Raw genomic sequence first — 26,823 nt, forward strand, 5'->3', positions numbered from 1 at the left:
AGACTGTGTGATTTTATAATGTGTATAAACACCAAAAAATGTATCTACTTTTGTACTGTAATAAACTTTTATACGTTTTGTAGGGTTATTTATTTCTACCATTTACACATACATATTACATACATATAACACAGGTGTTTTTTGTGTTCAAACGATTCCATTAAGTATATGAATAAAATAAATGCGTACAAATTAACTGACGTAAATTGAAGAGAAGTAATTAACATTACCGTCGTAGTTGTTATATTCCGTAAATTCACATATCCCAGGTTGATTGTTCTTGCACTTAATAGATTTATTGGGATTTGGAATTTCAATTCTTTGGGGATTAGAAAAGTCAGCGAAATATTTGTAAGTACTTTCCGACAAAAGGTCTTTGCAAAGTTTCTTCAAGCCGTTCATATCTATTATAAGTACTGGCACGTCATTATCCACGCCCTTGCAGACGAAGTTGTTATTATTGACCTGGACCGAAACGCTGCCCGGTGCTAAACACACCTTGTTGTTAATAGAAATCCTCTGCTTAGTATAACAGAAGTCTCTGTCGCTTTTAAATTGCAGCGGTATTAGATTTCCAGAACATTCTCCAGTGCTCCAGGATACGTCACCGGTGCACTCGTATTGAATTCGATTTTTGACGAGGACGATTTTACCTAAGGAAACAACCAAGTTAAAACTGATCCAACACTTTTTATCCTACTTACTGTTGTCGTTGCCAAACATTATTAGCGTAACACCGCCAATTCCGTCCTTCATTTTGGCTATCACCTCCAATGCTCGTACTGGTTCAAGACTCTGATACACGGACTGCTCAATTTGGGCACCGAGGTTCTCCAGGCCGCTCGTCTGCTTCCTCACGGAGTTGCTAATCCTAGATCCCAGGTTGTCGAGATGGGCCAAACTGGCGCGTACCTCATCGTTGATCCTTTGACCCAAATTGTCCAAGTCCGAGTATCGGTATGCGGCTGCAGGATTTAATTATTAGTTATTTTAAACATTCAAATTGATTAGATTAAAATAGGATTTAAATAAAAAAAAACTGACTCACCACTCGAGTGACCGGCATACTAAAATAAGCCATAGTTAGTCTTGGAATATATTGCGTTTTACGTGAAATAATAGACTTACCAAGGTCGTTAATATCGCCGTAAAAATGGTTAACCGCTTCATGACCGGTTTGTAAAATTACTGATCGAATGTAGGGAAATCTATTCTTTATATAGACGTGTAAATTCAATATTTAATGTATCATCTAAACAGCAGCAACAATCAACACTTGATCTTTAACTTGGGATTTACTTTAAGTTCATGCACAGCAATAAGCGATAATTCAAGTGTTTACGACTTAAAGAATTTTTGTTTTGTTGTTTAACAATTCAAGCTTGTGCATTTATTCGCCGTGGTTTCTATATGTAGATACCGCTCGTAAACATCCACGAAGTTTTGTCAACAATTATATTCGGTTAAAAGTTTATAATTGTGACGAATTTTAAAATATTTTTTATGGCTAATGACAAAATTACCACAGACCGTTAGTTTCATGTGTTTTCCAGAAAAACATGATGAAATAAACATCAATTATTTGTGTTTTTATGAAAATATAATTAATTTTTAAAATGTTAAATCCGTGCATCGACTAATCACGAAATTAATAAATATTACATAAACAATCCAACAACAATTTACTTATTAATTATTTTTATATGCACAATTATTCTATAAATACATTTAACAGTACACAACGGTAAGCCTCATCTAATGTTTTTTCTGTCTAATTTAAACATTTTTTTAATTTGAATTACACAACACTTAAAAAATAATTTGTTAATGATTTGAATCGGTCGTACCGGCATTATTGGCAGTACATTTCTTATGGCGCCCCTACCACACCTAGCGGTAAATTTCAAGTATATCGAAAAATAAAAGTTAATAAAATTTTACGCGATTATATTATCATCATTGAGACCTTGACCCAATCATACGTTTTGTGCTTTTTATATTACATATAGAAAATTTAGATAATTTATTTTTTACTGGTACCGTTTGAAACAACTACGTTAATTTAACTTTTATATTTTCATACCTTATGGAAGTAAATGTGTTATAATACATTTTTTTTTAGCTGCGCTTATTTAAAATGGGTAATTTTCCTTAATATTACTTATTGATAACTTCTGGAACACCATAACTCATTACCATTTGACCATAGTAACCGTATTGCAGTTAATCTTTCTGGAAAAATGTCCATAGAAGAGACCCTAAAGCCAATTCACATCGCCTTGATGTGTTGCGGTCTTCGACCACCAAGCGACCTAAAAGGCACACGGAATAAATTGTTCGCCTTGTGCATCACAATTTTCCTAATACTCTATAGTGTCATTGTTATAAAAAATACAGACAATTCTTGGCAAGCTCACAACAGAAAAATTTTATTTTTCATCCACTACGTGGCACAGGTTTTATTTTACGTTAACTTTGTAACGAGTGTTTTGTATTCACCTAAAATAAAATCATGCATTGCTCAAATGGACGAGTTGGATTTAAAATTGGAAAAACTGGGAGTCGTCAACCAGAAAAGTTATAATAAAACCGCTAAACTAATTAATATTTTAGTATTGATTTACTTGTTATACTATCTGATATCAGATTCTATTTTGCAAGTCATTTTTTATGAGGACGATTTTTTTGTGTTCGCCCTACAAACTGTTGCCTTTACGATTAATCTCGTGAAGACATTTTATTCAGCCAACATACTGGTGGTTTTGTTTAGAAGATACAGTTCTCTGAGCACGTACATAAAAAACTTTGTAAGTAATAAAATGAAGAACACCTTTCCACCACAAAAATTAAAATTAAACGAATGCATTAGCATTTATGAGAGTTTTGTCAGGGTGTCGCAAGATATTTTGATTTGTTTTCAGCTTGGGTTGCTTTTCACACTTGCCTTAGACTCCTTGAAGCTTGTTAACGAACTTTACATTGTGTTTCGAGTGGATGATATACAAATACAAGATTATATTATTGTCTGGAACAAGATAATTTTTAATGCGTTTAACATTGCACTCGTCGTTTTTCCTTACTACTTTACAGAGTCAAAGGTATTTGTTGAAATATAGTTTTATATCGTATTTTATTGGAATTGAATTTTTAGGCTTTAGAAGTCATAGAAAATTCGTCTTTAATGTTAATGAACAACAACCTAGTCAATGCAGATATTGTAAGTGTTTTTTATTTACACCATTTAGTTTAATTTTTTTGTTGTATTTTAGACAGGAAAGTATCTGCATATGCAAATTGTAAAACTTAAATTTAGTATCCTTGACTTTCTACCTTTAGACATGTCTGCACTGGTAACGGTAACTGTTTAGAGCTAATTTTTGTATTACAATTATTATAATGTGTCATCGTTTTAGTTGTCTGGATCTATAGCCGCTTATACCATTATTACCCTACAAATGATCACAAACTCTTCGAGGAAGGTCAATAGAATTGAATCCACGAGAATCAGGACAGAAATGAATTTAAAATAGTTTAAACTTTATTTTTAAATATGATGAATGTCAATAGCAACATAAGTTGTTCATGGATTAGGTTAGTGTAAAACAAGAATTTAATTTCAAGCTAGTTTTTTATCTCTTGTAAAAAATTTAAGGGCGAGTTCAAATCTCACTAATAATTATTTTAATGCGGAAATATACGAATCTTTAAGAGCTCCCAGTGGTTGGGCGCCGATTAAGATTTCACAATTACAGATAAAATAAATGATCTTTATAATTAACACGTTGATTATTCACTGTTAACAAGTAATGTTACACACCCAGGACACACTCACACACACACAGATGCAGAACTGGTTGCCGTTAGATGGCTTTTGAGTATAGAAAACCATTTGAGTGATTATATACTTAGAGACATTGAGAAAGGAACACATGGCTCCAGTGGTCAGATATCGTTAATTTTTGGTATACAATTTAGGGTAATACAGAGTAGAAAATGAAAAATTCAGACAAAAATATTTAAGATTTTGATCAGAATTATTATTTTTTAAGTAATAATGAGTTGACTCTCCATAATAAGATTAGCATTGATCTAATGAGGTGATGATCAGTCATCTCCTGCCTCTGATGTCCCCCAGTTGTTCAGTCGATGATAAGTCGTAAGATCTTGCTAGTAATGATAACAATTTTACATTAGAATGTTGGAAACACTCCAAAGTGTTAGAAAACTGAATTTTGAGGACTCTACCAAAAAAAAAGATAATTCCACACATCTTCACAAAATATTTTGGATTTCGCCTTCCTCCGCAATGAACCACTAGTTAGGAATGGTACGAGTCGTCACAAAATGATTCTCTTCTCTTCTCTTCTTCAGACCATCCCCTCTAACAATTCTAGACATTGCTTTAACTCCGGTTCATCTGATCCATAAACGTTTTATATCTTTTAAGCCAATAATTTGCTCTGTGTCAAACTCATTTAAATGACTGAAGTCAAAGAATCCTTTAAAGATGATAAAACTGAAGTAAATACTGAATCGTTTGATTTATACCAATGTAACACATACCAAAATTATAGAAAAAAAAGGTTAAACTCCGAATGGCAAAAAGCCTCTTTTTTCTGTTGAATAAAGAGAACTCGAAGCTCTACATTTTCAAAGCAGGGTTCTTTGCATTCATTTGTCGCTCAACATTTTCCTGCACCTCACGGACCTTCCTACTTCAGACCATTGTCTCGAATAATACTACAGACACAGTTGTTTTAAACCAATAATTCATCATCTTCAATTATTTGAACGTAAAACACACAAAAATTTTTCAAAAGAAAGTGTGTCACAAAACTAGACAAACAGTCATCAATATCTAATAATTTTTGTTCTCATATGGACGAGCGTACTCATCAAATTTTATTAAAATTGGACCACTGTATGTGTGTCCCATTTTCTATGTCACTGAGTCTATATGATTCCCTTATAAAAAATGATCCTTAAGTAGTCTCGTATTCAGCCATTATTGTTGAAAAGGAACACCCTGTATATACTTTCATTGAATGTATAAGAAATTTTTAAAATTAGCCCAATTTAGGCAACCCGGCCTCACCCATGTAATTACGTTGCATAACACCTCAACCATATAAACACCAATAATCACGGTTACCATGGAAACCTTGACGCTGACGGAGAAATGTCAGATTTAACCTATATGCGCATATCACCTACAAAATCCATCGAATCTATTAAATGTTTTGTGATCCGTCGGTTGCGCCGAGTGCGTTCCCCAATGTTTCCCATTTCCACTTGCCAATTGATTTAATCAATTGTGCGTTTGTTTACCGCGCTAGATAAAAATCGGTGGTGATAAAAAACTCGTAAAATGATTCAGTCCAAATTCTATCGTATTTGTCTAACCTCCTAGCAGTTATCAGTGATCCAATAGTTTAATGTGCGTTAATAGTTTAATTTCATAATGCCGGTACGTATTTACAAATTGGTTTGGATTGGTTGTTATAATTTAAGACGTTGTTTGGTGGCATTTTAATTTAGAAAAGTACTGTTTCATTTGGTAAAAGTGCAACATTCAAGGTTATGTTTTGCTGTCAGTCCTTTGTCTTTTTATTATTTGTTGTGCGATTTTTATAATTATTTAGCAATAAAACTTAACAGAATTTAATTTACAAATATATAATTTATTTTTTAAAAAGCCAGCAACGTTAAACCATCAGGTAGTCATTAATTTTAATTAGAATTTTGATAAAAATTATCATACATTGGTAATTACCAAAAAAACCTATTGTTACATTTCTTAAAGCTTATGTAACATTGTAAAGTTATTGATTTTTTAAGTTTAATTTTATTATTTTTATCTGTTTATTTTAGATAACATTTGCACAAAGCAACCACGACAGGTTATCCATATTTAAAGTGCAAACAACAAATATTTGTCTCTTTTAATAAACATTTTATTAAAAAAAAATATTGGCAATGTTATTAAAGGTTCCCCTTTAAATTTATCAAGAAACTTATCACCAAGTCCAATTGGAGAGTTGAAAAGTTAAGTGACTAACTCACTTAAATATCATTTATCAGCTACTTAGAGTTTATTGGTGTATTTTTCATGTTTTATTTATAAAAGGAATGATGACCTGGTTTTAAGTGCCAATTCATTGCATTTTTTATATATTATTGCCAACAATCTATGTAGCATAAATAATTTTAAATGAGAATTGCAGGCGACAAATAATTTGCATCTAATAGTAAAATATTATAGGATTTAAATTATATTTGCCAAAGTATTTTCTGAAAAGAAAATATATTAGAAAATGTTTTTATTCTCCATATTCGGGTGGAATGACCCATATGGGTTTAATTCTTATCAATTTTTATTACCATGGCCTACTTTTAATAATTAATAAAACTATTAATAGCTAATGGAAAATTGAAATTTATGTGAATGACATAAGGTAATTGTGTTGTAATATATTGGACGATAATTCTTCTTAACAATGCCAACATTAATTTCGGAAATTACGAAACATAATTTAGGAGAGATCAATCAAAAAGGCAATAAATTAATTTGAAATAGTTTCCTGGTAAGATTTTATTAGACTTTGTTTGAATTACTCACTGAAAATTATCGCTTTCTGAATAATTCCAATTTTATCTCATAGCTGAGCAAATAAATTATGTAAAGGAAAGTCCTCCGTAAGTTAAAAATATTGTTGGGTGCACGCATATTCGATGGTTGAAAGGAAAATACGTAAGACATTGAATATTTATTGCGTTCATTGTTTGAACCTGATCGACCTCGAACTTTGTATCGAAGTACGTCTCAAAAACTAAACTAAATGGCATTTCAGAACACATTAAATCAACGTGCAAGAAATGCCGCGACGCCCCGGCCCTACTTGCGGGACGACGACGACGAGCACAAATCGAAATACCGTCCCATGTCCACGGGACACTTCCTGGCGGTACTCTGCCTGATGGTCCTGGTCTTCGCCGCCGTCATCGTCATCGAAAAGCAGCTGCCGGTCGGCCTGAAGGTGTCCGATTCGGTCAAAAATACGGACCGATTCATCGCCGAAAGGGCGCACCAGCTGCTCGACAAACTGACCAGGATCGGACCGCGGGTGACCGGCAGCTATCAAAACGAAGTCCTGGCTGTGAATCTACTGAAGGACGAAATCAATAAGATTATAAGGGAGAAAAACGAGAGGCACGTCATCGAGCTGGACGTGCAGAAGGTCAGCGGTGCCTTCAATTTGGAGTTCCTGGACGGGATGACCAACGTTTATCAGGACGTGCAGAATGTGGTCGTGAAAGTCGGTTCGGACATCAATTCGCCCCACAGTTTGCTGATCAATTGCCATTTCGACACTGTTGTCGACAGTCTTGGTAAATATCTCGTCGGTTCATCAATAACAACAAATTTGGTAAACATGCATAATTAAACAACCACAAATATTTACTGGGATGGACTGTTCATGTCGCGTGCGATCGCGGTTCATATAAAATATTCATTGGCGTTTAATATATTGACGATTCGACCACTTTGTTTTATCACGGAACGATTTTATCAATTATTAAAACACAGTTTAAGTTTCCTTTGTCCGTCCTTTGCTTATTAATTTTAAATGGGACAAAGGAAACGACGATTGTGTCTCACATCCTTTAATTATGCGTGTAATCTTCTCGGAATTGTCACATTTATCATTATACACTTATCATCGGTTTTTTACGAAACTTTAACTTTGACCTATTTACCTAGTACAAATACTTATCCATATTACAACTAATTTACGACGTTATTTGTGTAATTGTTTTTATTGTTATTGTCTGTTTCGCAATTTGTTATGCAGGTGTTTTTATATATTTTGAGGCTAGTCAGCTAAACAAGTGTATAATTAATTGATTAATAATCGATGTTTCAAACTCCAGACTGTTATAAATTCGTTGAATGTAACAAAACAGTTTTTAACCTTTTTTCGGGTTAAACATTAATTTTAAAATAAAGGTGATAAATCATAAATTTGAGCATATTAACTGATAACAATAGAACAATAAACAACAATGTTTTTGTGTTTAATTAGGCATTTTATTCGTTAAAAACAACAATTACCATTAATTAATATATGGAAATTGAACATTTTTACTTCAGCATATTTTTTCAATCATTATTTATCATAATACAGGGTGATCCATTTAACCTATTCAATAAACGTTTATGTGGAACAGAAACAGTCATTGATTTGAAATGTTTATAGCAATTACAATTCGATTTGCACTACTCTTCTAATTTATTTTTAACAAAATTTCATTTACGTTTCGTCATAAGTGTTATTTTCTATGGATAACCCTGTATATTTTTAGATTTTTAAATTCTACAAGTAATTGCAAATAAAATGGCTTATTATGTCCTATGTCTAAACCCAATGGTATTTGATGCAATTTTGATGTTGAAAAGTATTGTTATTTACTTTTAATTTTGTGCATTTTAAGTCATCGATAATTTTGTTACCTTGTATGTTTTAGCATAATTAAATTGAATTGAAACCTTTTGAAGTGTATAGTTTATGCAAGTGTCCTTAAAAATAAATTATAATGTTTTAAGATGTACAGAATTAAACGTAACGCATAACGAATACCCTGTATAAAACATGAGATTAATAATGGCATCTTATAAGGTGGCCCTTTATTAACGTGTATGCTAAAAATGAACTTTCTAGCATCAAAATTGGAGGTTTTACAGACATTTTAGTTGGACCATTGATATGTCAAAATATTTAAAAAATTAATAATTAACTATTGGGTTTAAGTATAGGACGTTATATAGCCATTTAATTTGCAATTTTAAAGAGAATTTAAAAATCTAAATATGTACTGAATGTTCCATTGAAATCAACAAAGTTATTGATGTTTTAATATGCACAAAATTAAACGTAAATAACAAACACATGGTATATAATTTTGGGAGATTAATAATAGCATCTTATAAGAAGGTCCTTATTTAATCAATATGCCAAAAATGTGCTTCCCAGTATCAAAAGTGAAGGCTCTAAAGACATTTTAGTTAGACTATCAATCTGTTAAAATTTTTGTAGCCGTTGTTTGAGTTTTCATATATGCCTGTTTTGTTAAACCGTTTATTTATAACTGTGGAATATTTGTGGTTGTTTGAGTTTATGCTGATCAATCAGATAACAAAGGAAGTATGATATAATATAATGGATAAGACAAACATATTTGTAATATGTAATTTAATTTTAGTAAATGTGTGCAGTGACAACCTACCACTTATGTAAACTAATTTTTATGACTGTTTATGGGTTACTGATAACATAAATATTTAAAAATAACTTGTGCTAATAGTTTTTTTAAAGTATACATTTAAAATATAGAAATATTTATAAAAATTTACAGTAAATGTAACATTAACAGCCAAATGGTATTCTTCCTTGTAGGAATACTAAATAAATTTAACTCCAATCACACCCAAAATGTATTTAAAAGATAATTAATTACAGGTGCCAGTGATGATGGTGCAGGCTGCGCCGTGATGATCGAAATACTGCGGGTCCTGTCCAAATCCGACAAGATCTTAAGACACAACGTGATCTTCCTGTTCAACGGCGGCGAAGAAAACTTCATGCCCGCCTCGCACGGTTTCATCACTCAACACAAATGGGCCAAAGAGGTATCCGTCCCGCAATTAAATCGCCATCCTTAATCACACTTCGATCTTCAGGTACGGGCTTTTATCAATTTGGAAGCGTGCGGCGCCGGCGGCAGAGAAGTGCTCTTCCAGGCCGGCCCCAATCATCCGTGGATCCTGGAAACTTACTCGGAAGAAGTGCCTTATCCATACGCCTCGTCGTTGGCCCAGGAAATATTTCAGAGCGGCGTCATACCCGGCGACACCGATTATCGTATTTTCAGGGACTTCGGAAACATTTCAGGTGTGTATAAATAATTCTATAATCTAGAAACTATATATAAATCTTCGTTTTTAGGTTTGGATTTTGCGTGGTCGGCAAACGGCTATGTTTACCATACGAAATTCGACTCGATCGAACAAATACCATTGGGATCGTTGCAAAGGACCGGCGACAACATTTTGGCTCTTGCGCGTGGTAAACGCTTCCACGATTTGTTGTAATCCATGTTAAAGCGTCCTTTGTTCTAGGTATGGCACAGGGCCACCAATTGAGCAACGTTGAGGAGTACCGTGCTGGTAATTTGGTGTTCTTCGACTTTCTAGGTGCCTTCGTCATCCGATGGCCCATGCTCATTGCCGACGTCATCAACATATCGACTGTGATACTTTCAGTATATTCTATTTATAATAATTTTAAAGAGGCTGAAGTGACTGACAGTAAATCCGTTAATAATCGCATGTTGAACGTTTTGCACGTTGTTCGTAATTTCAGGTTTAAAGAAACGACAATACAATAAGAAGCTTTTAGGATGCGTAGTCATTGTGTTTGTCTCCTGGTTGTTGTCTCTTCTGGTGGCCGTTGCGTTGGCCACCGTTTTAAACGGACTGGGACGAACCATGAGCTGGTTTGCCCGTCCACTGTGGGCATTCTTCTTGTACGTCATTCCAACTATTTTAGTTTCCATGGCCACAATCCTCTTACACGCCAAACACTACAATAAGGTAAAATTACTGATCAATGTAGAAACAACCCAATAACCAGTTTGTTTTTTTAGGATCTAGAGTTGTCCCCTTGGAGGATGTTTCAAATTTATTACGATGCATATCAATTAATTTGGACTGTGGTACTAGTTTTGGGCATACTGCTAAGAATTCGATCCAGTTTTATAGCTTTATCATGGGTGTTCTTCGTTTCAATAGGGAACGTTTTGAAGTCGTACCTTTTCGGCAAATGGAGAGGTACGTATCGCTTCACCCACAATTCGTTTAGTTACTTATATCAAAATCTTGTAGTAATGACAGAAATTAGAGGCTTAGAATGCACAGATAGCTGGCTATCGAAATTTTTATTCGAAGAAATCAGCCATCACTATAAATTAGTCAAATATTTAGTCGTCGGAATTTTCGTACACCAGAGAGTTTTTCAGATCCGTCGAAGTGGTTGCTGCTCCATATTGGAGTGGTGGGCCTGCCGTTCGTCCAGAGTTTCTACCTGATAATAGGAGCACTTTATTTGTTCATCCCGATTATGGGTAGGGCTGGTGCTGGTAGCCACGCAGAAATACTCATAGCAGTGCTAGTTAGTACTCTGTTCGCGACGCTTATTAGCTTTGCGGTGCCGCTGATATTGTTAGTTCGCAAAGTGGAGCGCATATTCAGTTTGTTGTTCGGTGTTTTTCTGATCTCTTTGGCTGTATTAATCTTAACCCCGTTGGGATTCCCCTACTCCGGGGAGCCCGGCTCGTTGGCACCGCAGAGGTTTATGATAGCAGTAAGTTTGTACGTTTTCGACGCCTTGATCCGGTATAATTAACGTCGATTTTCAGCATACCAAAAGGACATTCCACGATGAAATGGGGACGATTACGGGCGAGTCTTCGGGTTACTGGATAGCGAACATGGACATCAACAGTCCGCACACTGTTGATCGTTACGCACCAGACATGGCGAACGCCTATTTGGTGCAGGAGGACTGTGAGAAACATCTGTACTGCGGCATGCCGTACTTCGTGCCGGTGCTTACGATGATCTGGAAGACCCACTGGCTTCCCGGGCCCGAGCCACACCTCCTCAATCCCGTAAACATGACAGTCTTAAGCAAGGAAAATATTGTGGGCGGACAAAGGATCACCATTCAAGTTTCTGGTACTATTCAATTATATATTTCCTGTTATACTTTTATAATTCATTTCTTTTTAACTTAGGTCCAACACATCTAGGTGTAATGATATCTCCAGTGTTAGGAGCTAGTTTGGATAAGTGGAGTATACCAACTCCAAATCCATTAGCAGGCCCAAAGTGGAAAGGAAGAGACACGTATTTCATATATTACGCCTACGGTTTGGACCCTGTCCCTCTGAAATTCTCAATGGATTTCAAAGTATGTGAGATTTATTAGTCAAATTATTTTATTAATCTCATATTTCATCATAGGTCCCTCCAGGTCATAAAGGACCAATTATGGACTTCGTGGTGACGTCGCATTATTTGTTTGGACCAGGTAAAACGACAAAAGAATTAGATAAGTTCCTCGGACAGTTCCCACACTGGACGGCAGTTACGTCGTGGACTGCTTCTTATGAGTCGTGGCTCATTTAGAAGTTGTTAATTTATGTCCTACTTCCAGTTTTCCATAAAATAGTACCTTCATATTGTAAGCGTATTTACGTCCTCAAGCGGGTTGTTGCAATGTCAATTTTGCATGTATTGTGTATAGAGTGGTAGATTCAACACAAATCGTTAAGGCAATGACTTTGGAAGTAGAATAATCGTTTTCTTCTCATCTATAAAATGTTGTTTTTACACAATTATATGTGTATATATACTTATTTATTTTGTAGTCGTTCTTTTGTATATACTAATCGATTTTACTTAGGTTACGAATATACATATATAGTTTTTTATTTATTATTCTTATAAATGCCGTTTAATCCGTACTACTTTATAATTAGATAGTCATAAAGTGATGATAATATTAATCAAACCAAAGAGGAATAAGGCAGAATAAAATTTTAAAAATAATGTGGTAAAAGCTTAAAATCATACAAAAATGTCGCCTTAACGAATTTGTATATTTTATTTTCCGAATCGTTTTGACAAAATATCTGAATGTTTATTTTTGTGCCAAGAGGTCAATACAATGCACGACAGTTGCTCACTTTTTTATGCATGGAAATTCTTCCTTGATTTTAAGTTTAATTCAATTTGGCGTAGATAAAATTAAGGAAGAAATTAGTAACTTATTAACAGTAGTATTAGAAACAGTAGATTGAACAATTTTTGAAGCTTTTGAAGGTAGATGTTTGGATTTCGTTGAGTGCTCTATCGGACATTTTTATTTAGGGGAATTATTTAATACACACAGTGCAATCTAGTCTTCCAATCGAGGGTCCGGTGAATTTTTATACTTAAACAAATGAGTTGTCATTTTTTTGATTAACTAATTCACGACGATGTAAAAATGTCTCTAAAACACTTTCGGAAGTCCAATTTTTAGTCAATTAGAAACATATCATTGGTAATCAATTCAGTTATTCTAAAACAAGCATTTACCAGTACATTTTTATAATAATTTTATCTACTTATTCTAACACTTAACAAATAGAAGTGCTTTAATATGGTGATATTTAGCTGATTAAGAATGTAAATCTGTTCAATCATTTTGACTCCAGTTTATCCTGATTTTGCAATTTATAGAATTACTCTGATGTAAATAAAAAGACATTTTTTAAACAAATTCAAATAAGACTTATTTATTTAAGTATCCTAAGGCAATAATCGCTAAAGTATAATTTTTGTTATTAGCATAAATATTTAGAAGAGCAACTACCAAATTTACTATTTTATATAATATTAATTTATAATAGGAATTATTTGTTTTGTGATACTATAAACACCAGTTTTATACTTGAAAACATTATTTGCACTAATATTTTGCATTGTTGAAATTTATATGTTATTGTTATGGAAATAAATACAATTCAAATAGTATTATATTATTCCCTTTTTTTCTTTTCAATCAATTCCCAACTACTTACCTTTTGGTTCTTAAATAGAAATGGTAAGGATGTGGTTATTAAAATAAGGTTGTCAATTTCAATTTATTTTATTTTATTATCCCAACAACAAAACAAGGTTACAACAATAAGCCCGTTGGAATTTGACGTAATTCTCTTACAGGTGGTAATTTCCTCATCTGAAAAATACTGATTCATTAAAAGTAAACATTTAAACAATACATTTCCAACAGGTAGCCCCATATAATTAATAATTTTACAATGTAACACACATTGAAAAGATCTAAAATAAAGGAAGCCTCATTAGGTAGTACGCTGGTTATCATTAACGGTAAATATTTAATGTAAGCATGAAAATTGTCTAATAAAACTCTGTTTACTTATTAAACAAGCATCGTGCCTACTGAATTTCATTTTAATTAGGTGAATTTGAAGTGTAAAATGGAAAAAATTGACAATATTAATTGAACGCCGAAGAAAATAAATAATAAATAATTCACGCAATTAAGTCGGCTAAAGTACTAAACAATGTACCAAACTAATTTCCATAGCAAATGTACCAGTGAACGCGATTTCGTTCAATTTAGAAACTAAAATTTCGTTCGGGTTTGAGTTTCTTGCTACCGGCGATTTGCATAAAAATGTGAGAGGAGTCAACGGAAATACCACGGAAAAACGTGGTGTGAATATAAAAAAGTATTTTGTTGGAAATCAACCACAAGTCCTGTCACAAACAACCAATATCAGGAGCGATCGATTTTTTAAATCATTATTTTGGGACACCTACATGAGTATGTTGTTTGTTAGTTTTTGGGCAACATTTTTAAATTTTAATTTAAATTATGCTTCGTGAACAATAGCTCCTCTATACATGGTGTAAAACACGAAGGAATAGTTTGGGGTGCTAATCTGTTAAATAAACACTAGTTCAAGTAAAATCGGCCTGTAGGTGATAATTACTGGTACAACAGTGTTTTAAAAATCCATCTAATTGAATTAATGTTCTTTCAATGTCGCCTAGACTCGACTGTTCAATAATGATTATTTTAGTTATGAGCAAATACTTAAATACAACTATATAAATTAAGTGTGTATTAAAAGTATTTGTTTGGGCGGGAAACAAATTTGAAAATACAACTGGATCTCGAAGGCAATTCAAAGGTTTAAACTTGTAACGTTGCGATCAATAAAACGAAGCGTACCTGATAAGCGAGATGCGAAGTCCATGGGTGTCGTATCTGGAGAGTGTGGATGACAAGAGATGGCCCGATGAGACACAGCCGGTTTTCAAATACTCTCAGCTATGCCGACATCTTGCCTGCTCAATCAATCCAGGAACTTTTTGGAAAGTCGTGCAGGAACCACTGCTTTGCGTCGATATGGGCCCGCCGCTGAACGTTCCACACCGCCTGTGTGTATCTTTCGGCAACGCGTCATCAAACAAGTGACGTGCGTTTCTAAAGACGAATGAAAAAAAAAAATAACAAATGGTAACCCGAGCACACTTGAAACATGATGTCACCGGAGCGTAATTTTTGCGACGAGGCTCAAGTTTCGACGTCTGCCGATGGACTGCTCAGAGTCACAGAAAAGGGCCAGAGGTTGACTGCAGTACTGAATCACTTCCTCCTGGCCAGCACGTGCTTACCTGTGTCAACTGCGATTTACAGTGTTGGCTAGTACGAAACACGGGCCCCCACTCGACTATAACAATGTTTGTTCAAAGTTACGGGAAAATAAGTACCCGCCCGCATTTTTATATTCGGCACACGGTCTCCGTTTTAATTTATGCCGAAGGAAGCTAGTTTCGGTGTTGATTTATTTTACTGAACAAGTACTGGGTATTTTTTTCATTTGTTTCCTGACAGAAAAATTTGATAATGAAGATAATGTTTAAGCAGTTTTTCATTTCGTATTTTTTGAGGGGTTAAGAGTAATGGATCCGGCAAGTCGGGAATTACTATTCTAAATCTGGAAAAAGTCACTTAAACGTCCTGTGTTAACAATAATCTTATTTCTACTTATATTTAATTAATTAACTCTTCATTTAGTTATTTCAACTCTGAAAAATATCTACATAACTGAAGTAACTTATTTAAACCCAATATAAGTGCAAGATCCACTTCTTCTTTAAAATCTACTTTCTTGTCTTTTCTCTTTAATAATAATGCACTTCTTTTCTATAAATGTGACTTATTTATTCTGTCTAAAAGTAAAAAAATAGCAAGCAGGTAATTTTCGTAATATGACTTATTTATTCTTTATTAATAGTGAATATTCTGTAGGCTTTAGTTGAACAACCAATATACAATTTAATTTGTATGTTTTTTTCAATTCTAATTTTTGTCACAAATGTATTTTTATTTTTTAAATTATGTGGGTTAAAAGGAAAATGAAAATATCTATGTGTTTTGGAATGTATAAATTTTATTTATTAAAAAGACATGTTAAATTTCTTTTTTTGTTTTAAAGTTTTTGTATCATACACAATGTTATTTTATGAACGATGGACGAAATTTTCACTTAAAAGGTGGATAAATTAATAAAACATTCAACACATCACAAATGTGTTTTTATTTTTTTAAATTATGTGGGATAAAAGTAAAATGAAAATATCTATGTATTTTGGAATGAATAAATTTTATTAATTAAAAAGGCATGTAAAATTTCTTTTTTTATTTTAAAATTTGTCTATCATACATAATGTTATTTTATGAAGGATGGATGATCACTTAAAAGGTGGATAAATTAATAAAACATTCAATACATCACAAATGTGTTTTTATTTTTTAAATTATGTGGGTTAAAAGAAAAATAAAAATATCTATGTATTTTGGAATGACTAAATTTTATTTATTAAAAAGTTGTTAATTTTCTTTTGCTGCTTGCATTGTATCATACACAATGTGGTATTTTATGAACGATATTTGACTTAAAAGGTGGATAAATTAGTAAAACATTAATTTACAGTGTGTATTTTTGATTTTCCAAAAACTTATTAATTAAACATTATTAATTAAGTTGTGGGTGTTGATCGTTACATTGTTTTGACACAATCAATGCTTCGCACATCTACCTACCGAACGGAAGTTGACGAGTACGTGACTTCCATGCACCGTCTCTTTATGGGCAGGCATTTTATACTTCCAACCATGGATATCATCCCCTGCATACAAATCACCTGTTGAACGAGGCCTACGCAGCCGGTAACAGGTACGCGGCCACCAATTTTGGTAACCAATGTTCTATTCATATAAATTATGCGGGGTGACTAGACGTCAAGATAATGCCGGACATGTGCGGCTCTTTCACCACATATTCGGTCGACTTTTGTTCTACTAGGATTACCCAAAATCACTTAATTTATTTAATAATACAAGTATACGACACAAAAGTACATAGTCCCATAATTCTGGACGTAGAAAATGTTAGTACTCTCAGTGCCAAAGTTACTTCCAGAAAAAATCATTTCAGATTTAACTCGATAATTCTCATTTATTAAAAAGATTTTTGTCTTTTTTATTCTTACATGTGCTCGTATTAATTATTATTGAACATTTTAATGTTCAGAAACCGAATTAAACTAGGTCAAACATTAAGATATTAATTAATAATTTTAAATGTTTTAGAAATACATAGAGTATAGAAAACCTTGACAATAACAGTATCAAATAAAAATTTAAGATAAGCTTCAACAAAGACTTGAATTCTATACTATTCATTATATTTATTAAGGGTGATTCATCTAACTTATTCATCAGAAGATTGTGGAGAACGGAAAAACACTGATTTTAATTTTTTATAGCAATTATAACATAATTTCAATTACTTTTCTAATTTATTTCGAACAAAATTTCGGCAACATTAGATGTGACCTCAACTTTGCTATTTTTTACAGATTAGTGATGTAACTAAAATGTGTGTAAAACCACCAATTTTGATGTTGGAAAGTTAATTTGTGGCATACACGTTAATTAAAGACCATCCTATAAGGATCCATTATTGTATTGAAAAATGTTATACAACGTGTTTGTTACTTACGTTCTTAACTTTGTTATTTTCAAAGAAACATCATATATGTTTTAGCATAATTAAATTGAATATTAAAGAACCTTTCGGTTAACGTAAGCAATAAGGCTCATTTTCCTGTGCGTTAATAGTAATGTGGCATGGATGACATTTTTTTGATAAAATATCTGTTAATATTCAAAATTTTGTTGAAAATAAAATTAGAAAAGTAGTTACGATTACCATAAAAATTTCATATCAATATTTTTCCGTTATCCTTAAACATGTAAGCCAAGTGTTAATTAATAATTTGATTAAATATTCAGTTAAAAATATTATTGTGAAATTTAGGCAATGGAAGCTAAGGAACATTTTATAAGGGAAGGAAAGTAGAGGATACAACTACAGTTTTACTGTATTTTTCAGAATTTATATATTTAAACTTACTTTTACACTAACAAATATTAACGAAAAAGATAAATAAAATTAGAAAAATAGTTACGATTACCATAAAAATTTCATATCAATATTTTTCCGTTATCCTTAAACATGTAAGCCAAGTGTTAATTAATAATTTGATTAAATATTCAGTTAAAAATATTATTGTGAAATTCAGGCAATGGAAGCTAAGGAACATTTTATAAGGGAAGGAAAGTAGAGGATACAACTACAGTTTTACTGTATTTTTCAGAATTTATATATTTAAACTTACTTTTACACTAACAAATATTAACGAAAAAGATAAATGGGTAAATATCGAAAATTTCTGACGTATTCAAAAATTCAGTACCTAGAGTTGCACAAAAATAATAAGAAATATCTATAATTCATCTGTTTTAATTACCCACGTAAGCATATATAAAAATATGTAAAAATAATTATCATTAAAAATAACATAAATTTATTTCAATGATGAAATTATAAAAATAAAACTAAGAAACAATGATTTTTCAAATCATTCGACTTGAAGCACCAGATTCCGGTTTTCTATGACCTGATTATATATTCTCTATTAAAATTTTTCTCGGCTTAAGGTAAATATTTACATTGCGTGTTGCATTAAAAGTAAATTTTAATATTTATTTTTATCTAACTTAGCAATGATCTTAATTATTAAGTAATATATAAAATGATTATACGATGTTTATGTTAAGGATGAATAAATAATTAAAATTAAACTAAATTAATTAGATTAGAAATTAGATAATAAGTTTTTTTCCGTTCTCTGTACTTACCCCATATTTGGTAAAATTTTTCAAGAATAGCAACTCATAGGCAACTCTGTTTACAAGTACATCAAAAAATGGTTGTCTACATGTTATATCACAATATATTCAATATAGTCTATCAAAAATTGTAATATACCTTAAGTCGATGAATTTACACATATCATTTGTATATCGATTACCGATATATCTTTACACGCAGTAAAATAATAAGATATTAGATAATAAAATGAGTATTATCAATAAATATGAAGTATCCTCTAGCTGTAAATGCAAAAAGGTATTATTAGGATTAAACATTAAACAATAAAACACATAAATGAATTTTACATAAATTTATTTGGAGACACCTATTTACATGGCTAAGACACCAATAAACTTAATGTGACTATTGTATGACTAAATATCTGAAACAAAATGAGTTAGTCGAGTATGTTATTATTTAAGCTTTTTACTTACATAATAACCTAAGCTTTAACGAGTTGATGCCTCAGAATAAGGAAAGGTGCTCCAAAGCCAGATCCGAAGAACGCTATAAACATAGCAGTTAATTTAAGTCTATTGTTGATCGAAAACGGAAGGTTCTGAAACAAAATGACGAGGTTAGGTCAACAAAAAACGGTCATTATTTCGTTCTTTTAGAGATCTTGGGAAAGAGCCCTTTTGGTAAACTTTTAATGCTATTCACATACACACTAACAGGATGATATTTAAATAATTTAAACTACTACTAAGTAAACTGTGTGAGAGAGTATTATGTAACAAGTTTATTTTTTATTAATTTACCTCTCCCGGAGTACCTCCATGGGCATGGTGCCTAACGAAGGTGCTGATTGCGTTTCTGGTGAGCAGTGTGCTTCTTCCGATCATTTTCCAAATTGGTTTGTAAGAAAAACAAACTAGACTGAACAAATTTTGGTATGGCGACAAAGTGATTGAAGTTGGTTGTGGCTAGGTCAAGTGCCGCCAACACAACTACCAATGCCACTAGAGATTTGGTGACGGTTCAAAAATTTAAAACGCGTTACGACGATTCCTTTATTTATTGTCTTTTCTTTTAAATAATAATGTTTAGGCTCATGATTATGTTGTAATTTATGTATTTAATCAAAGTCCAGCTCCTAGAGTAAACTTTGAAGCTTGACTGGCAATATAATTGGAAAGAAATTGAAAAATATTAAATCAGTAAAGCATACGAACCACCTAAATTTTCAGGTGCGTCTTCCACTTCGGATGGATCATCCACTTCTTCGGTGTTGGATGTGTCGTCAAGAGTCTCCGACTCGTAACCACTCTCGTTGTATGGAGCATGTACGGAGACCTCTGACTCGGTGCTCGAATCCTCCCCGTCCGAAGAACTTTCGGATTCTGACTCTTCTAAATTCAATGCTGGTGGCTGAACTTCCTGTATGAGCTGAGCCCTCAGTCCACATCTGTCGCCATCCAAGCCAATATGCAAGTACCACATGCCATCTATTTAGAAAAACATTATGAATCAATTAAAAGCAATTATAAATATATATTTATACCTCTTCTGGCCCTTTTGGGTTCTGGAGAATTTGATTCGCGTTCCGGTAACTGACGCCTATCCATTACGACTTATTATGTGTCGTTATAACAACAAAATTTGCTTTTAAAGCTTAAACACAGCCCACTTTGATTTTGTTTTCTTATTTTTTTTGAATTAAGGCGGCAAAAATAAAAGCATTTTTTCGAATAGGGGGTGTCCAAAAATTAATGATTAAATGGTTTATTTTTTGCTTAAAATTAATGTGGTTTGATCACTTCAATAAATGATTAATAATAAATCAGGTATGGATGGATAAAATTAAAAATTTAATTCCTATTCTGTCTGTGAGAAGTTTTAACTAATGTTTATTAATTTGATAAAAATTTATAATTAAATCACACATGTACTTTAAAAGATAATAATATAATATAACTTTTTATAAAAGTGCTATTTGTTCAATTTTTCTTGTAACATTGTTTACATATTATTTTATATATAAATAAATATTTTGATTTTGCCGCCTATAATTCATTTTTTTTTTTAAATACAATGGTTACTAATAATAAACTTTTATTCTTTACTAGTTTACCAACATTCATAAATTTCCAAAAATCAAAATTATAAGTAAAAATTATAATGATTTAAATCACCAACACCGCACAATACAAAAGGCCAAGGTTATTTTGCGCACAATGATTACAATTACTAAATCTCTGTATTTACTATGTTTTATGATAAGATAATTAACCAATTTCATAATAATAAATTTGTCTTCTCATTAAAATAAAAATGTTGACCAAATACAAAGCTTTAACTTCTTCTTTAAGAACTTATTGTAGTTCTGCAAATGTTATTAAATCAAATATTGATGTACATTCACCAAATTTCAAAGTAAGTACAATATAATTTGTGCGAGTGTTTATTTACAATTAATTTACATTAGGAAAACCATGCGGTGATGTCGAAATTAACGGAAATCCTACATGAAAAGACTGCAAATGCTATAAAAGGTGGAGGAGAAAAAGCTGTTTCAAGACATGTATCGAAAGGGAAACTGTTAGCTAGAAACAGAATTAATTTATTATTAGATCCAAATTCGGCGTTCCTCGAATTATCAACGTTAGCTGCTCATGAAATGTATGATGGTTCCATTACATCAGCAGGAATAGTTACTGGAATTGGCAGAGTTCATGGGTAACACTGCACATATTTAATAATCTGTTGTTTTGCAAATTTAACAATTTAGGCAGGATTGTATGATTGTCGCAAATGATGCCACAGTTAAGGGTGGAACTTACTATCCGATGACTGTTAAAAAGCATTTGAGGGCACAAGAAATAGCACAAGAGAACAATTTGCCATGCATTTACTTAGTGGATAGTGGAGGAGCCAATTTACCTCACCAGTCTGAGGTGTTTCCAGACAAAAATCATTTTGGCAGAATCTTTTTCAACCAGGCAAACATGTCTTCGAAGGGCATAGCTCAGGTATTACATCTGTCAATAAATTAACTCGAAACAATTACAAACAATTACAAATTTTAGATAGCAGTGGTAATGGGATCTTGTACTGCAGGTGGTGCTTATGTACCAGCAATGGCAGATGAATCAGTTATTGTTAAGGAACAAGGTACTATATTCTTGGCAGGACCACCTTTAGTAAAAGCTGCAACTGGGGAAGAGGTTGTTAATTTACATTAGTCTCAATTTGCTTATAGAAACTGATTTTTCAGGTTTCTTCTGAAGACCTTGGTGGTGCTGAGCTGCACTGTTCAACATCTGGAGTTACTGATCATTTTGCACTCAATGATGAGCATGCAATTCATCTGGCAAGGCAAATTATCAACAACTTGAACAGGAAACATGAAAATCCTTTTAATGAACCTTTTGAATCTCCAATTTATGACAGTGAAGAATTGTTTGGTATTATTGATCAGGATCTTTTCAAACCATTTGATGTTAGAGAAGTAATTGCTAGGATATTTGATGGTTCAAAGTTCAATGAATTTAAAAAGAAGTATGGCCAAACTCTTGTTTGTGGTTTTGCCAAACTTTATGGCAAAACTGTGGGAATCATTGGAAACAATGGTGTGTTATTTGCTGAGAGTGCAATGAAAGGAGCGCATTTCGTTCAACTTTGTACCCAAAGAAACATTCCTCTTGTATTTTTGCAAAATATTACAGGTAAATGAACAAACATTTACCACAAAAGACCAAGTAAAAGTTTTTATTTAGGATTCATGGTTGGGAAACAGGCTGAAACTGGTGGAATAGCCAAACATGGGGCAAAACTAGTCACAGCAGTGGCGTGTGCTACGGTACCAAAATTAACTTTAATCATTGGAGGATCTTATGGAGCTGGAAATTACGGTAAAATGCATGTGTTTCCTTATACTAGAAACTAACTGGCCTGTCTTAGGTATGTGTGGAAGAGCATATTCACCAAGATTCCTTTATATGTGGCCTAATGCCAGAATTTCCGTAATGGGTGGTCAACAAGCTGCTGGAGTGTTGTCTCAAGTAGCCAGCAAAGGGAAATCATGGTCAAAGGAAGAAAAATCGAAGTTTGAAAAACCTATTATTGAGCAGTTTGATAAAGAAGGATCTGCATATTTCAGCAGTGCAAGGTGAATTGATTTATTTTCCCCTCGGTATTTTAGCATTTTAATACTTTTTTTCAGGCTCTGGGATGATGGAATAATTGATCCAAGAGACACCAGGAAGGTCTTAGGTTTGAGTTTAGCTGCTAGTTTAAATGCTCCTAAAAGTAAAACTGATTTTGGTGTCTTCAGAATGTAGTAATCTCTTAAATAAACGTTTTTATATTAAATATTGTTAAATTTTCAAGGAAACGATTTTTTTAAAAAAAAAAAAACAAGGTATAAAAATGTATAAATATATTTACACTTAACAAGAAAAACTATTAAACATTTAGTAGTTTAAAAAAATAAGACAATTCTTCAAAAGTATCTTCATGTAAATCTGTACAATGAACAGCATTTTTATATCTATCTAACCCAAATTTGGCTCTTAACGAATTGGGACGTATTTTCCTAGCAATATCAGTGTCATATGGTCCACAAAAATGCCTAAATTGACCATGAACATCCCAATCACTTTCCTTGTTACTAATCTCCAAAGCCACACATGGTCCATCCACAAAACTAAGCAGTAAAGCATTGTAATCAGCGACCACTCCTTTATAAACTTGCATAAATTCATTAGCAGTGGCATCATTTAAATAAAACAACTGCATTGCAGTTATGGAAAACCCAGAGTTCTGAATTGATGCAACAATTCTTCCTAAGTTACCTTCCTTAACAGCATGAGGTTTAATCACACAACATGTGGCATTTTTGTGTTTAAGAGCTGGAGAGGCGTGATACTGAATGAAGAAGAATTTTGCCTCCTCCAGTGCCATTTCCTCATTTAAAGAACCATGGATTGCATTTGTTACTCTTTCTTTCCCATAAAGAGCTCTCAGTGAATTGGGTGATGTTTTTCTTGCTTCGCTTGGAGAGCTTGGACCTATTAATTTGTTCCACCTCCTTGTAGCATATTCTCCTACTAGTTCTATTGCAACTATAGGTCCAGATATTAGGTGATCAATTAGTTGCAAGGTGAAAGATTCATCTTTTAAATAATCATAGAAATATTCTGCTTGATTTCTGGTCAAAGTACACATCTTTAGTTTTGTTATTCTAAACTCATTTTCCTCTATTATTTTTAAAATTTCACCAATCTTATCGAGTGCATCTGGTTTAATTACTGCAATTGTATGTTCACTAGACTTGGCAATAAATTGTAGTGTTCGGTTATCTGCACAGTCTGTTATTTTAATTTGCCTACCATATACTCTTATCTCATTTCCAATGAACATATCCTGTAGATGAACTCCATTTAGGCAAGTTCTCTTAAGAAATATTCTGTCGAGTTGAGTATCGATTAATTCCAGAGTGTTATCACGAGGGTAATAATTTAACAGAAATTTCTTTTCCTCAGATGAATCAGTATCATACCAAATTGTGTGAAATACTAGTTTTTCTTTATAATCATAGTGGTCATCTTCAATATCCAACGATCGAATATCATCGCACACCCACATCTTTACGGTTGTAATAAGAATGAATTTTCAAATTCATTAATATATAAACAACTACAACATTTGTTTGTTTTTAAACAAACGTCAAACGGTGATTGTTGGAAGTTTACCTCGGTTGTGTTGGCGCGCCTGAACGTCAAATCAAGTGTCTTTTTTAAACGTTTGTGTCGGATTTCTTTGGGAAAAGTTCGCGATGGACGAGTTGGAAGAGGGAGAAGTAAAAGGTAGGAATTGGTACACTTCCGATTCACAGATGCCTGTTGTAGATCACCAGCGACACGGATCCGGACGACTACACCCCGTTGGAACGGCCAGCAAATTATTCTCAGCTGCAGCAACCACACAACAGATTCCCGGTCAATTTACCAGAATCGGAGAGCGAGGAGCAAGAATCGAGCGAGTCTGACAGCGATTCCGATGTGCCGGTCAAGAAGCCGAAAGTCAAGAAGCCAAAACTCAAAATAAAGCCTGTGCAGAGACACTGTTCAACTAAAAAGAAGTATGAGATTTGGAGTGCTAGGTTAAAAGATGATGTTCTTTCAGAGTCACTTAATAATTGCGGAGTTGGCACTGTTGATAATTCACGTAGTGTAGAGTCTTATAATTATGAGCTGGCATGGAAGCTCCGTGAAGATTGCAATGGCAGGACCAACAACAAGAGGACAAGGGATGACAGGAATAATGCCAATTTCAGGCAGAGGCAGAGGTCCAGGTCCAGGAGCAGGGAGAATGCTGTCACTGAGCAGCCCAGGCACATTTTAGAACTAGCTGTCACCTCATCATATTCACCTGAAGATATTGCCAAAGACATAGCTAACAAACTAGGTGAAGAAAGAGAAGACATTGTCTGTAAGTTACTGATTTACTGTGCTCTTTGTTAATTTATTCAAGTTATTTTTGTTTTAGTGAAAGTTGTAAATATAATGGGAAAAGATAAATCAATTGATATATTCAAAGAGACAAGGGAGATTGAATCTATTGGGGGAATGATGACTTTGGTAAAGATCATATACATGTTATTTAAAATTAATTCACTGATAATTTACAGAATAAAACAAGAAGGCGAACACCTGGGGGCGTCTTCTTTTATCTAGTGAGAACTGATTATGATATAACACCCAAACAGAGAAAAGAAATATTTGATGATGAACAGAACAAGTCTTCAGAAGCTGCTAAGGAAAAGAAACGGCGCAAGAGGGAGCGCTATAAGCAAAAAATAGGTGAGAGGAAATTATATATTTTTAGTTATAATTATAATAGGACTGGTAAGTTATTATTTCCATGGTCTATGACTTAAACTACCATAATTTTCACCACATATTAATGAGTATAAAATTTAGCCTTGTGCAGAAGCAAGATCTTGCCGGATTTGCTATCGAAAGCGGAGCTACTCGCGTCTGGCAACAATCGTATGCGTAAGGAGACTGATGGTACAGAGGATGTGATTAATCCTCCACCTACCCCAGAGACGGATGGCCATGATAATAGCGGCGATGGAATGGAGGCTGCCAAAAATGTATCAATGAATAATGTTGGTAGTTCACGTGGCACTCTTCAATCATATGAGGATGATTTTCTTGATTTGCACGAAAATGAAATGGATCTATTCTAATTTTACCACTTTCCAATTGTTATTTATTTACACGCAATGTTCGTATAATGTATTTTTTTTTATAGAACAAGATCATGACGTTGATCAAGGACGAATTTACATTTTTATAGACTGTTCAATAAAACGATGATTATTGTAATTTGTGTTTATTTATTTGTACAAAATAATTTAAAAAAAGTCCAACATCTGAAAACAAAACAATCATTAGATTTCTTTTACATTAAGACAAATAGTAAAATTTAATTCCTTTCATACACACCAATTGTGATAATACTGCTTCCACATTCTCCACTGTTACTACAGTTTTGTTTTCTGAAGATGCTTGTTTTGCAGATCTGTAGGCAGCTTCTAAAACAAGAGCTTTGGAAATTTCGCATACTATTTCTAAGGCATCGTCAGATATTTTGGTTTTTGGATTAGAAAATTTAGTTTTTAGCGCCTCTTTTACGATATCCTAAAACAAACACATACATAACATAGTTCTATTTGGGATAACAATGCAAGAAAATTAATAAATATCTACATACATGTCTAAAAGATGTTATTATTGTGGATGAAAGATCTTCTGTTGGTTCATTCATATCAAAAATCTCTGATTTTACTTTAATCACAGGACAACAAATATTCAAAACATTATACGTTTTTTATGCGGTGCAAATTTGTTAGGTTATACAGTGCCAACATTAAAACATTCATATTTA

General features: G+C 33.0%; 8 protein-coding genes across 9 annotated transcripts; 4 read left to right on the top strand and 4 right to left on the bottom strand.

The window, feature by feature from the left end:
* Positions 1 to 66: 66 nt before the first annotated feature.
* Positions 67 to 1,310, bottom strand: LOC109607434 (uncharacterized). The gene is made up of 4 exons (XM_020023922.2): positions 1,129 to 1,310; positions 1,049 to 1,067; positions 705 to 965; positions 67 to 653 (listed from the first exon to the last, which is right to left on the bottom strand). Exons 1-4 carry the CDS (start codon positions 1,168 to 1,170, stop codon positions 193 to 195), a joined length of 783 nt encoding a protein of 260 aa, XP_019879481.2. The 5' UTR covers positions 1,171 to 1,310; the 3' UTR covers positions 67 to 192.
* Positions 1,311 to 1,467: 157 nt separating this feature from the next.
* On the top strand, positions 1,468 to 4,416 carry LOC126264373 (uncharacterized). 2 transcript variants are annotated; one of them, XM_049962077.1, is made up of 5 exons: positions 1,468 to 2,807; positions 2,922 to 3,098; positions 3,152 to 3,217; positions 3,270 to 3,356; positions 3,414 to 4,416. In XM_049962077.1, the coding sequence occupies exons 1-5, from the start codon at positions 2,241 to 2,243 to the stop codon at positions 3,528 to 3,530; spliced, it is 1,014 nt and encodes a 337-aa protein (XP_049818034.1). In that variant the 5' UTR covers positions 1,468 to 2,240; the 3' UTR covers positions 3,531 to 4,416. The 2 variants fall into 2 exon arrangements, with proteins under 2 accessions (XP_049818034.1, XP_049818033.1); XM_049962076.1 differs by having other exon boundaries at positions 1,468 to 3,098.
* A 796-nt stretch (positions 4,417 to 5,212) lies between these two features.
* On the top strand, positions 5,213 to 13,639 carry LOC109608281 (endoplasmic reticulum metallopeptidase 1). The gene is made up of 12 exons (XM_020024703.2): positions 5,213 to 5,467; positions 6,852 to 7,389; positions 9,519 to 9,688; positions 9,740 to 9,950; positions 10,005 to 10,124; positions 10,178 to 10,366; positions 10,422 to 10,651; positions 10,705 to 10,888; positions 11,077 to 11,420; positions 11,476 to 11,794; positions 11,854 to 12,029; positions 12,083 to 13,639. Exons 1-12 carry the CDS (start codon positions 5,462 to 5,464, stop codon positions 12,245 to 12,247), a joined length of 2,652 nt encoding a protein of 883 aa, XP_019880262.2. The 5' UTR covers positions 5,213 to 5,461; the 3' UTR covers positions 12,248 to 13,639.
* Positions 13,640 to 19,907: 6,268 nt separating this feature from the next.
* On the bottom strand, positions 19,908 to 20,722 carry LOC126264374 (uncharacterized). The gene is made up of 2 exons (XM_049962079.1): positions 20,429 to 20,722; positions 19,908 to 20,372 (listed from the first exon to the last, which is right to left on the bottom strand). The coding sequence occupies exons 1-2, from the start codon at positions 20,490 to 20,492 to the stop codon at positions 20,077 to 20,079; spliced, it is 360 nt and encodes a 119-aa protein (XP_049818036.1). The 5' UTR covers positions 20,493 to 20,722; the 3' UTR covers positions 19,908 to 20,076.
* Positions 20,723 to 20,993: 271 nt separating this feature from the next.
* LOC109607604 (probable methylcrotonoyl-CoA carboxylase beta chain, mitochondrial) lies at positions 20,994 to 23,238 on the top strand. Its single transcript, XM_020024079.2, has 8 exons — positions 20,994 to 21,300; positions 21,353 to 21,603; positions 21,656 to 21,896; positions 21,954 to 22,091; positions 22,142 to 22,592; positions 22,644 to 22,778; positions 22,828 to 23,035; positions 23,090 to 23,238. The coding sequence occupies exons 1-8, from the start codon at positions 21,199 to 21,201 to the stop codon at positions 23,205 to 23,207; spliced, it is 1,644 nt and encodes a 547-aa protein (XP_019879638.1). The 5' UTR covers positions 20,994 to 21,198; the 3' UTR covers positions 23,208 to 23,238.
* Positions 23,239 to 23,290: 52 nt separating this feature from the next.
* Positions 23,291 to 24,602, bottom strand: LOC109607821 (nucleoside diphosphate kinase 7-like). The gene has a single exon (XM_020024286.2). It carries the CDS (start codon positions 24,511 to 24,513, stop codon positions 23,332 to 23,334), a length of 1,182 nt encoding a protein of 393 aa, XP_019879845.1. The 5' UTR covers positions 24,514 to 24,602; the 3' UTR covers positions 23,291 to 23,331.
* On the top strand, positions 24,603 to 26,261 carry LOC109607401 (phosphorylated adapter RNA export protein). The gene is made up of 5 exons (XM_020023893.2): positions 24,603 to 24,727; positions 24,777 to 25,359; positions 25,417 to 25,508; positions 25,559 to 25,730; positions 25,851 to 26,261. Exons 1-5 carry the CDS (start codon positions 24,704 to 24,706, stop codon positions 26,120 to 26,122), a joined length of 1,143 nt encoding a protein of 380 aa, XP_019879452.1. The 5' UTR covers positions 24,603 to 24,703; the 3' UTR covers positions 26,123 to 26,261.
* LOC109607423 (centromere protein X) lies at positions 26,253 to 26,789 on the bottom strand. The gene is made up of 3 exons (XM_020023911.2): positions 26,650 to 26,789; positions 26,382 to 26,576; positions 26,253 to 26,308 (listed from the first exon to the last, which is right to left on the bottom strand). Exons 1-3 carry the CDS (start codon positions 26,701 to 26,703, stop codon positions 26,291 to 26,293), a joined length of 267 nt encoding a protein of 88 aa, XP_019879470.1. The 5' UTR covers positions 26,704 to 26,789; the 3' UTR covers positions 26,253 to 26,290.
* Positions 26,790 to 26,823: the final 34 nt, after the last annotated feature.

This window comes from Aethina tumida, chromosome 1, assembly GCF_024364675.1.
Source record: "Aethina tumida isolate Nest 87 chromosome 1, icAetTumi1.1, whole genome shotgun sequence".
NCBI classification, from domain to species: domain Eukaryota; kingdom Metazoa; phylum Arthropoda; class Insecta; order Coleoptera; family Nitidulidae; genus Aethina; species Aethina tumida.

Excerpts from the sequence above, each read along its gene's own strand:
- LOC109607434 (XM_020023922.2), bottom strand. The coding sequence starts at position 1,170 with ATGAAGCGGTTAACCATTTTTACGGCGATATTAACGACCTTG. Across the intron at positions 654-704 it reads AATGTTTGGCAACGACAACA|GTAAAATCGTCCTCGTCAAA; the intron begins GTAAGTAGGATA and ends TTGTTTCCTTAG.
- LOC126264373 (XM_049962076.1), top strand. The coding sequence starts at position 2,241 with ATGTCCATAGAAGAGACCCTAAAGCCAATTCACATCGCCTTGATGTGT. Across the intron at positions 3,218-3,269 it reads ACCTAGTCAATGCAGATATT|ACAGGAAAGTATCTGCATAT; the intron begins GTAAGTGTTTTT and ends GTTGTATTTTAG. Across the intron at positions 3,357-3,413 it reads ACATGTCTGCACTGGTAACG|TTGTCTGGATCTATAGCCGC; the intron begins GTAACTGTTTAG and ends TCATCGTTTTAG.
- LOC109608281 (XM_020024703.2), top strand. Across the intron at positions 10,652-10,704 it reads ACGCCAAACACTACAATAAG|GATCTAGAGTTGTCCCCTTG; the intron begins GTAAAATTACTG and ends TTGTTTTTTTAG. Across the intron at positions 11,421-11,475 it reads CGCAGAGGTTTATGATAGCA|CATACCAAAAGGACATTCCA; the intron begins GTAAGTTTGTAC and ends GTCGATTTTCAG.
- LOC126264374 (XM_049962079.1), bottom strand. The coding sequence starts at position 20,492 with ATGGATAGGCGTCAGTTACCGGAACGCGAATCAAATTCTCCAGAACCC. Across the intron at positions 20,373-20,428 it reads ACCCAAAAGGGCCAGAAGAG|ATGGCATGTGGTACTTGCAT; the intron begins GTATAAATATAT and ends TTTTCTAAATAG.
- LOC109607604 (XM_020024079.2), top strand. The coding sequence starts at position 21,199 with ATGTTGACCAAATACAAAGCTTTAACTTCTTCTTTAAGAACTTATTGT. Across the intron at positions 22,779-22,827 it reads TTATGGAGCTGGAAATTACG|GTATGTGTGGAAGAGCATAT; the intron begins GTAAAATGCATG and ends GGCCTGTCTTAG. Across the intron at positions 23,036-23,089 it reads GCATATTTCAGCAGTGCAAG|GCTCTGGGATGATGGAATAA; the intron begins GTGAATTGATTT and ends ACTTTTTTTCAG.
- LOC109607821 (XM_020024286.2), bottom strand. The coding sequence starts at position 24,513 with ATGTGGGTGTGCGATGATATTCGATCGTTGGATATTGAAGATGACCAC.
- LOC109607401 (XM_020023893.2), top strand. The coding sequence starts at position 24,704 with ATGGACGAGTTGGAAGAGGGAGAA. Across the intron at positions 24,728-24,776 it reads ACGAGTTGGAAGAGGGAGAA|ATCACCAGCGACACGGATCC; the intron begins GTAAAAGGTAGG and ends TGCCTGTTGTAG. Across the intron at positions 25,509-25,558 it reads TTGGGGGAATGATGACTTTG|AATAAAACAAGAAGGCGAAC; the intron begins GTAAAGATCATA and ends GATAATTTACAG.
- LOC109607423 (XM_020023911.2), bottom strand. The coding sequence starts at position 26,703 with ATGAATGAACCAACAGAAGATCTTTCATCCACAATAATAACATCTTTT. Across the intron at positions 26,577-26,649 it reads TAATAACATCTTTTAGACAT|GATATCGTAAAAGAGGCGCT; the intron begins GTATGTAGATAT and ends TGTTTGTTTTAG.